This window comes from Diaphorina citri, unplaced genomic scaffold (genome assembly GCF_000475195.1).
Source record: "Diaphorina citri unplaced genomic scaffold, Diaci psyllid genome assembly version 1.1 scaffold926, whole genome shotgun sequence".
NCBI lineage: Eukaryota > Metazoa > Arthropoda > Insecta > Hemiptera > Psyllidae > Diaphorina > Diaphorina citri.
The window spans coordinates 68,940-81,434 of record NW_007378357.1 but is presented as its reverse complement, the minus strand read 5'-3'; the positions used below and the strand labels follow the sequence as shown (position 1 = coordinate 81,434).

Here is a 12,495-nt window from a genome sequence, read left to right as displayed (position 1 = left end):
CGAACCCGGGACCTAATTAGGCAGACACGTTGCCGTCCAAGCTTTTTTTGAAAGGTATTATAGAGAGAACTATAACTGCTAAGGTCTTATCGTCCCGAAAGCGAAGGGAGACAGAATACGAGAAAGCCAGCTGTCCCGTGAACGAACCTTATCCGTTCAGGATAAAATCCGCCCCGGGTGGGAATCGAACCCGGGACCTAATTAGGCAGACACGTTGCCGTCCAAGCTAACTAGGCTGGCATGGAATTCTTAGAAAAAAGCACCTTTTGTGTTTGTTTTAACGAATAAAATTAAACTCTCTCCCCAACAATACTCCAATTTTTGCCTCGACACGATATCAAAGAGTATACGTATAGGTTATTAGATCTATGTATAAAAGTGGGTTGATCACACTTACCGTCGTATGTATGAAATCTAAAGATAAACTTAAGTTTAACTTAAGACGAACAATGTTGCCAATTTCATGTCTTAGAAAAAAGCACCTTTTGTGTTTGTTTTAACCAATAAAATTAAACTCTCTCCCCAACAATACTCCAATTTTTGCCTCGACACAATATCAAAGAGTATACGTATAGGTTATTAGATCTATGTATAAAAGTGGGTTGATCACACTTGAATAACCTTCAAGTCATGGCTTGTTACGTGCACAACAACTATTTGGCAAGATTTTAATTTCAAGTTAAACTTAAGTTTATCTTTAGATTTCATACATACGACGGTTAAATAACCTTCAAGTCATGGCTTGTTACGTGCACAACAACTTGAAACACGTCATTTCGACGAACCAAGATGTCATTGCAACTGACAATGTAATTTCCCGAAGCAAAGTAATGGTCAAAGGGCAAATGGCCATACAATATACCATGTAATTGTGACGTTATTTCAAACACAAGAAGGTATTGCTTAACTGGCAATGGAATGAAATGAGTAGGCGACTAAATAAAAGCTAACGTAAAGAATTAATTAAAATTATCTACCGGCGCGAACGACCTACTGCCCGTAGTTAGAGTTAAATCCCTTAAAAAAAAAAAAAAATCAACAGCTGATTTGACAATGGTATTTGCTTCATCAACACTATTTCTTATTATTATTACTTTATTTATTTTTTTCCATACCAAGATAGGTACATAGGCTAAAGAGAAGGAAAGAGAGAGAGAGAGAGAGAGCTTATTTTTAACGAGGTTTGATCGTAGAAACAAGGACAGGATAGAAGAAAGCCGGCCGTTCCGAGAACGAACCTTATCTGTTCAGGATAAAGTTCGCCCTCGGCGGGAATCGAACCCGCATGAGGGATATTATGCGTCTGCTCCAAGTACCATCGAACAACGTAATTGGATTTTATTGATAACAAGATATAAAAAACGAGGAAAAACATGAAAAAAAAAAAAAAAAAAAAAAGAAAAATTAAAAAAAAAAAGTTTTGACTGGGATTCAATGCATATACGACCTACTGTACCAGTTATAGGAAGCCGCAGGTATTGATCATGTACTACTTTTGTTATTTTTCCTATGGCCAATATGCCCCCTGTGGGCAGCAAGTTTGAGGTATACCTATACATATATGTAATTTAGGATGGTAGCATCTGCTATAGGCCGTTCCGAGCAAAGCTGAACTTTCGTGGAGATCAGAGAATAGTGGAGTATAAGACTGTTTCTTTTTTTTAGTCTCAACGATAGAGGGTTTCAAGATAAGTTGCTCAGTTATAAATCGAAAATCAATAACTCACCATGGCGCTCAAGACCACAGCCCACCTTACAGAATTGTGCACAAAAGGAATTTTGGTAATTTGGGAGCGCGAGGATAAGTAAGATTGAAACCATTGATGGCTCACTCCTGCACAACTTTTGTGGATATAACACATACACAATTATCACAGCATTACAAAGGCCTACTCTGCAAGCTATTTTCAATCTTTTTACACGCGTAATGCCTCCACTGGTCGCTACTCGATTAAAGTACTCAACTCTAGAGCGGAAAAAATAAGAAAACAGAGTTTGAAAGAGGGGAGACAGAAAGAGAGACTAGAAGAAGTAGAGAGAGAGAGGGAGGGAGAAAGAAGTAGAGAGAGGGAGAGAGAAAGATTGGGGATTTTGTCATTGTTATTCCTGTCTAGTTTTTTTTCCTTTATTCTTCAAGTACGAGAAGCGAAAAAAGCGAACTTCTAAACTCCGAGAAGCATAAAGGAGAAAGTGAAAAATAATGAAAGAAAAAGAAGGAGAAGAAGAAAAAGAAGAAGAAGAAGGAGGAGGAGAAAAGGAAGAAGAAAAAGAAATGAAAGAGAAAGGGATGTTCGAATAAATGAAAGAAATAATATGAATAACCCATGTACCTAATAGGTACATACATAACTACATAGGTACCCAACAAGAGTGAAAAACTGAAAATAATGAGGATTGGCTTCTGCAGAAATGACAAATGGCACAGTGCTATTGTAGGGCCAGTTTTTACTTTCCATTATCTACTTAAAGTTACTTTTGTTGAATAATAAAAAATACCTACGTACCTACTTGGATTGTGATAAAGACCTTCATCTGGTAAACAGGAGGTTTTAATCCTACCTAAGCTATATATTTTTTTTTTTCCTTCAAATAACTTCAGAATTTGACCTAACAGTAGTAGCCTATACTGCTGCTGCGCTAATTGGATTCTTAGTCCTTTTCAAGCAGTTTATTAAATTGCCTTCACTTCTTAACCTTCAAATGACCTTCACTTCTTAACCTTATTATTTTTCCTCATGTTTCAGACGCCAGCATTCTGTCCGGCACGCCCGGGCCATCCGGCATCAATCCTAACGCTGCTGGGCTAATTGGATTCTTGGTCCTTTTCAAGCAGTTTAAATTAAATTGCCTTCACTTCCTAACCGTTAAATGACTTTCACTTCTTAACCTTATTATTTTTCCTCATGTTTCAGACGCCAGCATTCTGTCCGGCACGCCCGGGCCATCCGGCATCAATCCTAACCTATATTTTTTTTCCTTCAAATAACTTCAGAATTTGACCTAACAGTAGTAGTAGCCTATACTGCTGCTGGGCTAATTGGATTCTTGGTCCTTTTCAAGCAGTAAATTAAATTGCCTTCACTCCTTAACCTTTAAATGACCTTCACTTCTTCACCTTATTATTTTTCCTCGTGTTTCAGACGCCAGCATTCTGTCCGGCACGCCCGGGCCATCCGGCATCAATCCTAACGTCCTTCGACGCGCCTCCTACTCCCCTCTCATGTCTCTGACGTCACAACAGTCCCTGGAGCCCATGATAGTTGTCCAGGAGTCAACCTGCATCGACGAAGAAGATGAAACGGAAGAGGCCCAGTCGCCCACCGTCAATAAAGATTCGGATGCCCTCCTAAATCCGGGCCTGCTGTATCCGTACCGAGATATACGAAAGCGGTCTCTCCCCACACCCCAGTGTACGTCCGGCATAACTGCCAGTCAGGTAAGGTATAAGTATAATAAGAGCTTTATTTAGACTGTTACCTTAGAACTAAAGGAGAAAGTGAAAAATAATGAAAGAAAAAGAAGAAGAAGAAGGAGGAGGAGGAGAAAAGGAAGAAGAAAAAGAAATGAAAGAGAAAGGGATGCTCGAATAAATGAAAGAAATAATATGAATAAGGAGAAAGTGAAAAATAATGAAAGAAAAAGAAGACGAAGAAGGAGGAGGAGGAGAAAAGGAAGAAGAAAAAGAAATGAAAGAGAAAGGGATGCTCGAATAAATGAAAGAAATAATATGAATAACCCATGTACCTAATAGGTACATAGGTACCCAACAAGAGTGAAAAACTGAAAATAATGAGAAATGGATTCAGCAGAAATGTCAAATTAATGGCACAGTGGTATTGTAGGGCCAGTTTTTACTTTCCATTATCTACTTAAAGTTACTTTTGTTGAATAATAAAAAATACCTACGTACCTACTTGGATTGAAAAAAAAAAGAAAACAGAGTTTGAAAGAGGGGAGACAGAAAGAGAGACTAGAAGAAGTAGAGAGAGAGAGACAGAGAGAGAGGGAGGGAGGGAGAAAGAAGTAGAGAGAGGGAGGGAGCGAGAAAGATTGGGGATTTTGTCATTGTTATTCCTGTCTAGTTTTTTTTCCTTTATTCTTCAAGTACGAGAAGCGAAAAAAGCGCCCTCCTAAATCCGGGCCTGCTGTATCCGTACCGAGATATACGGAAGCGGTCCCTTCCCACACCCCAGTGTACGTCCGGCATAACTGCCAGTCAGGTAAGGTATAAGTATAATAAGAGCTTTATTTAGACTGTTACCTTAGAACAAGTTGATCCATTATACCAACAGTTTATAAGATACTAGTATAATATTTAACCTTAACCTAACCTAAAACTAACTAAACCTTAACGAATCTCTCTACAACCTAACACTTTTTTTTAAAGAGGTTTGACAGAGGGAACTGTAACTGCTATGGTCTTATCGTCCCGAAATCGAAGAGAGAAGGAAGACAGCGTATAAGTATAATAAGATCTTTATTTAGACTGTTACCTTAGAACAAGTTGATCCATTATACCAACAGTTTATAAGATAATAGTATATTTAACCTTAACCTAACCTAAAACTAACTAAACCTTAACGAATCTCTCTACAACCTAACACTTTTTTTAAGAGGTTTGACAGACGGAACTGTAACTGCTATGGTCTTATCGTCCCGAAATCGAAGAGAGAAGGAAGACAGGATAGGAAAGGTATACTAAGAGCTTTATTTAGACTGTTACCTTAGAACAAGTTGATCCATTATATCAACAGTTTATAAGATACTAGTATATTTAACCTAAAACTAACTAAACCTTAACGAATCTCTCTACAACCTAACACTTTTTTAAAGAGATTTGACAGAGAGAACTGTAACTGCTATGGTCTTATCGTCCCGAAATCGAAGAGAGAAGGAAGACAGCATAGGAGAAAGCCAGCCGTTCCGAGAACGAACGCAGACACGCTACCTTCTAAGTTAATTGGACTGGCAACCGGACCTTAAAGAACCTTATCTCCTACAACCTAGGGCCAGCCACTCACTATCAAGTATAAGGTAGACCTGACAGGCGGACCTTTTCACCCGTACCTGTCAGGTCTACCTGATAGTATGTAAGCTCGTCAGGTATGCCTGATTAGGTGTACCTTTCAGGTCTACCAGATAGTGAGTGGTTGTTCTAACACTACTAACCTGAACATCTTATCCTTTACTGATGAATATGAATATGAATATATTTTATTGTGGGTTAATATACAACAATGTATGTTCACAACGTCAAACTTAATATAGGTAGGTAATATACCTAACACTACTAGCCTAAACGTCTTATTATTAAATTTGATAGAGGGAACTGTAATAGCGAAAACAATGGAGGTTTTTTTTTCACCCGACATCGAAGAGAGAATGAGAATAGGAGAAAGCAAGCCGTTCCGAGAACGAACCTTATCTGTTTAGGATAAAGTTCGCCTCTGTGAGGCGGGAATCGAACCCTCGACCTAGCACTTACAAGGCAGACACGCTACCTTCTAAGTTAATTGGACTGGCAACCGGACCTTAAAGAACCTTATCTCCTACAACCTAGGGCCAGCCACTCACTATCAAGTATAAGGTAGACCTGACAGGCGGACCTTTTCACCCGTACCTGTCAGGTCTACCTGATAGTATGTAAGCTCGTCAGGTATGCCTGATTAGGTGTACCTTTCAGGTCTACCAGATAGTGAGTGGTTGTTCTAACACTACTAACCTGAACATCTTATCCTTTACTGATGAATATGAATATGAATATATTTTATTGTGGGTTAATATACAACAATGTATGTTCACAACGTCAAACTTAATATAGGTAGGTAATATATATAATAATAATAAAAAATAATAATAATAATAATAATAAAAAAACAAAATAAATGCAAAGTAGGTAATAATTAATAAGGAAAAAAAGAATATAAAAGAGAGAAGCCTATTTTTATTGCCTCGATATCATCTCGTCGAGATATTCCTGTACACTGTATGGACAAAGGTCGAGCATTTCTCTCCTCAGCATCATTTTGAATTGGATTGAGTTGGCATATTTATAATTATCTGGTAGTACATTGTACAGTTGAATACCAGAGCATAGGAAAGAATTGCTAAACCTTTTGTCTCTTGATGGAATATATTTATCTCGATTTCTAGTAGGGTAGTTGTGGATATCACTGTGTCTGGTCAGAGCTCCTGAGATCTTGTGAACCAGAACACAGGAATCCAGCACTAGTTGTCCATACAGTGTTAGTATGCAATGTTTCTTGAAGAGAGGTCTACACGACACTCTACTAGGAAGACCAAAAACAGATCTGATGGCTCGCTTTTGTAGTAGGAAAATTGAGGAGGAAGAGGAAGAGAAACCCCAATAAACAAGCCCATAAGCCATAAGACTGTGGAAGTAAGAATGATATGCCAACAGTGCCGGATGGGAAGTCACATGTTTCTGTACAGTGCTTATGGCAAAAATGGATGAGGCAAGTTTATTTTTTAATTGGGTAATATGTGAATCCCAGCTGAGCTTCCTATCTAAGTGAATGCCGAGAAATTTAATTTCATCGGTAGAACCGACTGTTATGCCACACGCACTAATAAAAGGAATAGCTTCAGGATTATGGGGATTAAAGTATAGGAAAGTGGTTTTGTCCTGGTTCAGTTTCAGCTTGTTCGCAGAGAACCAAGTGGAAATATCACTAAGGACATTATTAGCCAGGTTGAAAACATTGTCCCTACTTTTCTCAGATATAAGAATAGTGGTATCGTTCCAATATGCCCCCTGTGGGCAGCAAGTTTGAGGTATACATATATGTAATTTAGGATGGTAGCATCTGCTATAGGCCGTCTACTCATGTTCCGAGCAATGTTGAACTTTCGTGGAGATCAGAGAATAGTGGAGTATAAGACCGTTTCTTTGTTTTTATGGGACATGCTTGAACCAACTTTAATTTACAAAGTTTTGACTAGGATTCAATACATAGGTATACGACCTACTGTACCAGTTATAGGAAGATGCAGGTATTGATCATGTACTACTTTTGTTATTTTTCCTATGGCCAGTATGCCCCTTGTGGGCAGCAAGTTTGAGGTATACCTATACATATATGTAATTTAGGATGGTAGCATCTGCTATAGGCGGTCTACTCATGTTCCGAGCAAAGCTGAACTTTCGTGGAGATCAGAGAATAGTGGAGTATAAGACCGTTTCTTTGTTTTTAGTCTTTATAACGATAGAGGGTTTCAAGATAAGAATATCAAAGAGTATACCTACGTATAGGTTATTAGATCTATGTATAAAAGTGGGTTGATCACACTTGAATAACCTTCAAGTCATGGCTTGTTACGTGCACAACAACTTGAAACACGTCATTTCGATGAACCAAGATGTCATTGCAACTGACAATGTAATTTTCCGAAGCAAAGAAATGGTCAAAGGGCAAATGGCCATACAATATACCATGTAATTGTGACGTTATTTCAAACACAAGAAGGTATTGCTTAACTGGCAATGGACTCAGTTATAAATCGAAAATCAATAACTCACCATGGCGCTCAAGACCACAGCTGATTAATTCCTTCCGCCCTGCATTGTGCATCTGAGCTTTCCACAAATGACCTGGGTATCAGATAAAGCTGATGTGGAAGAGCACCTTGCTCCTAGGTGTTAGATAGCTCCTACTACTCCATTCTCCTGTCCTGTAATTAGAGCTCCTGTCATAATCCTACTCAATGGCGCTCAAGACCACAGCTGATTAATTCCTTCCGCCCTGCATTGTGCATCTGAGGTTTCCACAAATGACCTGGGTATCAGACAAAGCTGATGGAAGAGCACCTTGCTCCTAGGTGTTAGATAGCTCCTACTACTCCATTCTCCTGTCCTGTAATAAGAGCTCCTGTCATAATCCTACTTGTAAACAATGAAAACAAATTGTTGCGGTCAGAAAACCACCGAGTTTCAAGCACAATAATTTCTCCTTCGTTCCTGATTCCTTGATAAAGCTGGAGTTCTTCTGGATAATTTAAGTTCTCTCATTACCCTTAGCATGTCGTGAGACCACCGTCTACTGGAAGACCACGGCTGCATTATTGATAGACAGTATCTAGAAACTACAAAACTAATTCCTTGTAGTGAAAGAACAAACTTGTAGTTATCTTGAAACATTGCAAAAGTTTCAAAACGTCTTCAAGTTTGAGAAAACTTTGAATTAGGATCCGGACTCCGGAGTAATTTCTTTGTCGTTTTACCTTCCTCTTTTTCGTCTTTAAATAAACTTCGCCCGTGGTTGTGTAACTTTTATTTCGTACACCTTCTTGATCTCACCCATTGTTTCTTGCTTCCTGTCCTAACTTTCCTTCGAAATGGGAAAGTAGGACATCCTGAGACACTTATTTACAGTTACAGTGATTGATTGAGCTGCACAAGCAGTGACACAGGTCTTTTGTCACGACGATTTCAAGTTAACATTGTGTCACTGTTTTCTGTGATAACTTACAGCATTAGTTTATCCTAACAACTCGATTCCAGTCGCCAATTCCTGAAACGTATGATATAATTTACAATTTACGAGAGGTACAAGAAGTCCGTTTTACCTTCCCCTTTTTCGTCTTTGAATAAACTTCGCCCGTGGTTGTGTATCTTTTATTTCGTACACCTTCTTGATCTCACCCATTGTTTCTTGCTTCCTGTCCTAACTTTCCTTTATAATGTGAAAGTAGGACACCCCGAGACACTTATTTACAGTTACAGTGATTGATTGAGCTGCACAAGCAGTGACACAGGTCTTTTGTCACGACGATTTCAAGTTAACATTGTATCACTATTTCCTGTGATAACTTATAGCATTAGTTTATCCTAACAACTCGATTCCAGTCGCCAATTCCTGAAACGTATGATATAATTTACAATTTACGAGAGGTACAAGAAGTAAACTAATGAGCTTAACCATCCCATTCAGGAATCAACCCCATATGACTCAATTACTTTGATGTCAACCAATCGCTACGCCACGCCAATTGACCTTACCGCATAGCCTAATTGTCTTTCCCTTCTATTTGCAGAGTTCAGACGAGATTCTAACAGTTCATTTCCTGTGATAACTTACAGCATTAGTAACATTAGTTTATCCTAACAACTCAATTCCAGTCGCCAATTCCTGAAACGTATGATATAATTTACAATTTACGAGAGGTACAAGAAGTAAGCTAATGAACTTAACCATCCCATTCAGGAATCAACCCCATATGACTCAATTACTTTGATGTCAACCGATCGCTACGCCACGCCAATTGACCTTACCGCATAGCCTAATTGTCTTTCCCTTCTATTTGCAGAGTTCAGACGAGATTCTAACAGTTCTTATTTCCTGTGATAACTTACAGCATTAGTTTATCCTAACAACTCAATTCCAGTCGCCAATTCCTGAAACGTATGATATAATTTACAATTTACGAGAGGTACAAGAAGTAAACTAATGAACTTAACCATCCCATTCAGGAATCAACCCCATATGATTCAATTACTTTGATGTCAACCAATTGCTACGCCACGCCAATTGACCTTACCGCATAGCCTAATTCTCTTTCCCTTCTATTTGCAGAGTTCAGACGAGATTCTAACAGTTCGATCGCCAGGTCGCCATCCGGAAGTATCACCGGCAGCAACTTCACTCTTCATCGGGACATCATGGACGACATTGCAGAGATCAAGACACCAAGGAAGGTCCGGATGAAAATGTGGCAGACCGAAGACAAGGAGAAGGTGTGCGAGTTTCAATCCATGGAAGGTGGCGGACCATCTTCCAGGTACCACCAGGCTGTGCCAGGAATTCCTAGGTAGGGAACTTGCCGAACTTGCGCCAGATAGGGAACCCCTGAGAGGTGCCATTGAAAACATAATGAATTAGGTTTAGGTGTTGTGCTTCACAGAGAAAATGGAATTTAATGATATGTAGATATGCAGAATAATATATCGTATCATTCGGTGTGCTTGAAAGATTAAGATTTAACGAATAATTCCCTTAGTTTTGTCCAGTGAGGAGTGACTTCTGAGAAGTGACTTCAAATAACGTCCGGGAAGAGATTATCAAATACGGTAATTGACAGAGTACTCCATTCAATTGAAAATGTTTGGAAAATTAATCGCAATTTCACAATATGGCTGACTTTAGAGAAAAAAAAAGCCGGTGACGTGTTTTGCTCTGCGCATGCGCTGACATCACGTGTGACTGAGAACAAAATACTAGGTAGTTTATTGTCTCAGTCTATTGGAATTAAGATGAGAATTACAAATGAAATAAGAGAATATTTATTTTAAAATAAAACATATTTTACAGTTTATATTTGATGATTTTAAATTTCTAAAAACAATAAAACTATTTAGTTTATGTTGTTTTCCAATCTAATACTTAATTATGTTAAAACAACATGCCTTCAGCAAGTACCTATTAGGTAGTGGGTAAACATCCAAAGGTCATAAGGACAATCCACTTCAGCTATACACGAAAATTCTGCAACAATACAATCATCTTTCAATTACTTGCATTTTTTGAAACTCGCACCTAAAAGGTCACATGTGGGTAGAATGTCAACGCCAGGGTGTTCTTTGGTTTCAGAGATGTCCCGGGACCTTCGAGGAGGTATTCGGACATTAGTGGCATTCAAGCAATATCCAAACAACAGCAAAGTCAATCTCAACCTCCACAACGGCGCAGAGCGTCCGAGGCTCCGTCAAACACGAGAAGGGTAACTCACTTTTCTCTCACCTGGACAGGATCCATTGTTTCATTGTTTCATGAAATCATAGTCAAGGAGAATTTTAGCATGGAATTTAACGAAACATGAATATAACGGTGCCTAATATTTAGATACATGATTTTAGAAAGGGTCAGAACTTGGAAAAATTAAGTGATCCTTACATTGTTTTACAGCAGGATTTTGATGATTTTAAATTTCTAAAAACAATAAAACTATTTAGTCTATGTTGTTTTCCAATCTAATACTTAATTATGTTAAAACAACATGGGAACAGAGGCCACTATCCAAGTATTCACCCAATTTCAGAGAGTAGCATAGCCTCATTTGAGAAGTCTTTTAGAACAATCATCATTTTTACAACAGCTTACACACCCAAAGTTTTAAATGATTTCAAATCAATTTATCCGAACATTATTCCACAAGTATACACAAAAAGAAGGGTAATTGTCTCCTAAATAAACCTAACTTGATTATATGATGGGTGTACCTTATCCAGAACAACATTATTCCACAAGTATACACAAAAAGAAGGGTAATTGTCTCCTAAATAAACCTAACTTGATTATATGATGGGTGTACCTTATCCAGAGATAACTCTTGGTTTTAACACTTTTAACACATTTCACATAGGTACCTATGTACTTTTTTTTCTTCCAAATTCCAACTCATGGGTACCTACATGCAAAATGTTATTTCTACCTAATATAGGTTAGAGCTACCTAATATAGGCTCACATAGGTACCTATGTACTTTTTTTCTTCCAAATTCCAACTCATGGGTACCTACATGCAAAATGTTATTTCTACCTAATATAGGTTAGAGCTACCTAATATAGGCTGGTAGGTAATGATTTAATTTTTGGTAACTATGATTTTATTTCCAGACCCAAGAGTTCCTGCTACATATCAACCCAAGTCTATGCCTTGGTATCCAATATACATGATGTAAACTGATTCACTTCTTCTAAACACTTGAGACTTTGCTTTGGATTACTCTTGTAACATTTCAACACTTTTTCTTTCATATCTACACAAGGATTTGCACGTTTCTCCTTGGAGACATCATGAAATCATAGTCAAGGAGAACTTTAGCCTGGAATTTAACAAAACATGAAAATAACGGTGCCTAATATTTAGATACATGATTTTAGAAAGGGTCAGAACTTGGAAAAATTAAGTGATCCTTACATTGTTTTACAGCAGGTGTAGATGCATTAATGCTTTTCACCTTGTTCTCCCAGTACTTGTTATTCTCATCTATAGCACTGTGAACATGTTTCTGAATATCTAGTGACGAGAGTTCTCATCTATAGCACTGTGAACATGTCTCTGAATATCTAGTGACGAGATGTACTGAGTGTTGCCAGCCAGAGCATTTGATGGAATATTATAGTTGACAGGTTTGCTTTGTTCAGTTTTCTTCTCTGGTTTAGTGTTGCTACTTGAATCACTTGTTTGCAAACCTTTAGTCAGTCTATCTGCTACCGCCTTGGAAACTTGGATCGTTGAAAGGTCATCATTGTCAATGGTGACTGTGTGTGCGGAATATTATAGTTGACAGGTTTGCTTTGTTCAGTTTTCTTCTCTGGTTTAGTGTTGCTACTTGAATCACTTGTTTGCAAACCTTTAGCCACCTGTATTTAATATAATTCCTTTGCATCATCCATCATGACCTATAGGTTATAGGTACCTACTTTTCGAAATTGAATGTCAATAAGAAATTGCACCTCCACCTGACAGTGGTGTG

The 12,495-nt window shown here is 38.2% G+C and overlaps 1 protein-coding gene and 2 long non-coding RNA genes across 3 annotated transcripts in view; 2 read left to right on the top strand and 1 right to left on the bottom strand.

Annotated features, from left to right (window-relative positions):
• The window catches only part of LOC103513110, a 72,458-nt gene that overhangs the window by 53,158 nt on the left and 6,805 nt on the right, over positions 1-12,495 (top strand). The window contains exons 2-6 of the mRNA XM_026826400.1: positions 3,141-3,436; positions 4,106-4,220; positions 9,594-9,828; positions 10,608-10,737; positions 11,633-11,675. Of these exons, the coding sequence (XP_026682201.1) occupies positions 3,141-3,436; positions 4,106-4,220; positions 9,594-9,828; positions 10,608-10,737; positions 11,633-11,675 (819 nt within the window). The remainder of the gene's footprint in view (positions 1-3,140; positions 3,437-4,105; positions 4,221-9,593; positions 9,829-10,607; positions 10,738-11,632; positions 11,676-12,495) is intronic.
• Positions 10,981-11,624, bottom strand: LOC113469009. The gene is made up of 3 exons (XR_003392558.1): positions 11,492-11,624; positions 11,329-11,383; positions 10,981-11,236 (listed from the first exon to the last, which is right to left on the bottom strand). It is a non-coding gene; the product is annotated as an uncharacterized LOC113469009 (long non-coding RNA).
• On the top strand, positions 11,346-11,790 carry LOC113469011. The gene is made up of 2 exons (XR_003392560.1): positions 11,346-11,379; positions 11,488-11,790. It is a non-coding gene; the product is annotated as an uncharacterized LOC113469011 (long non-coding RNA).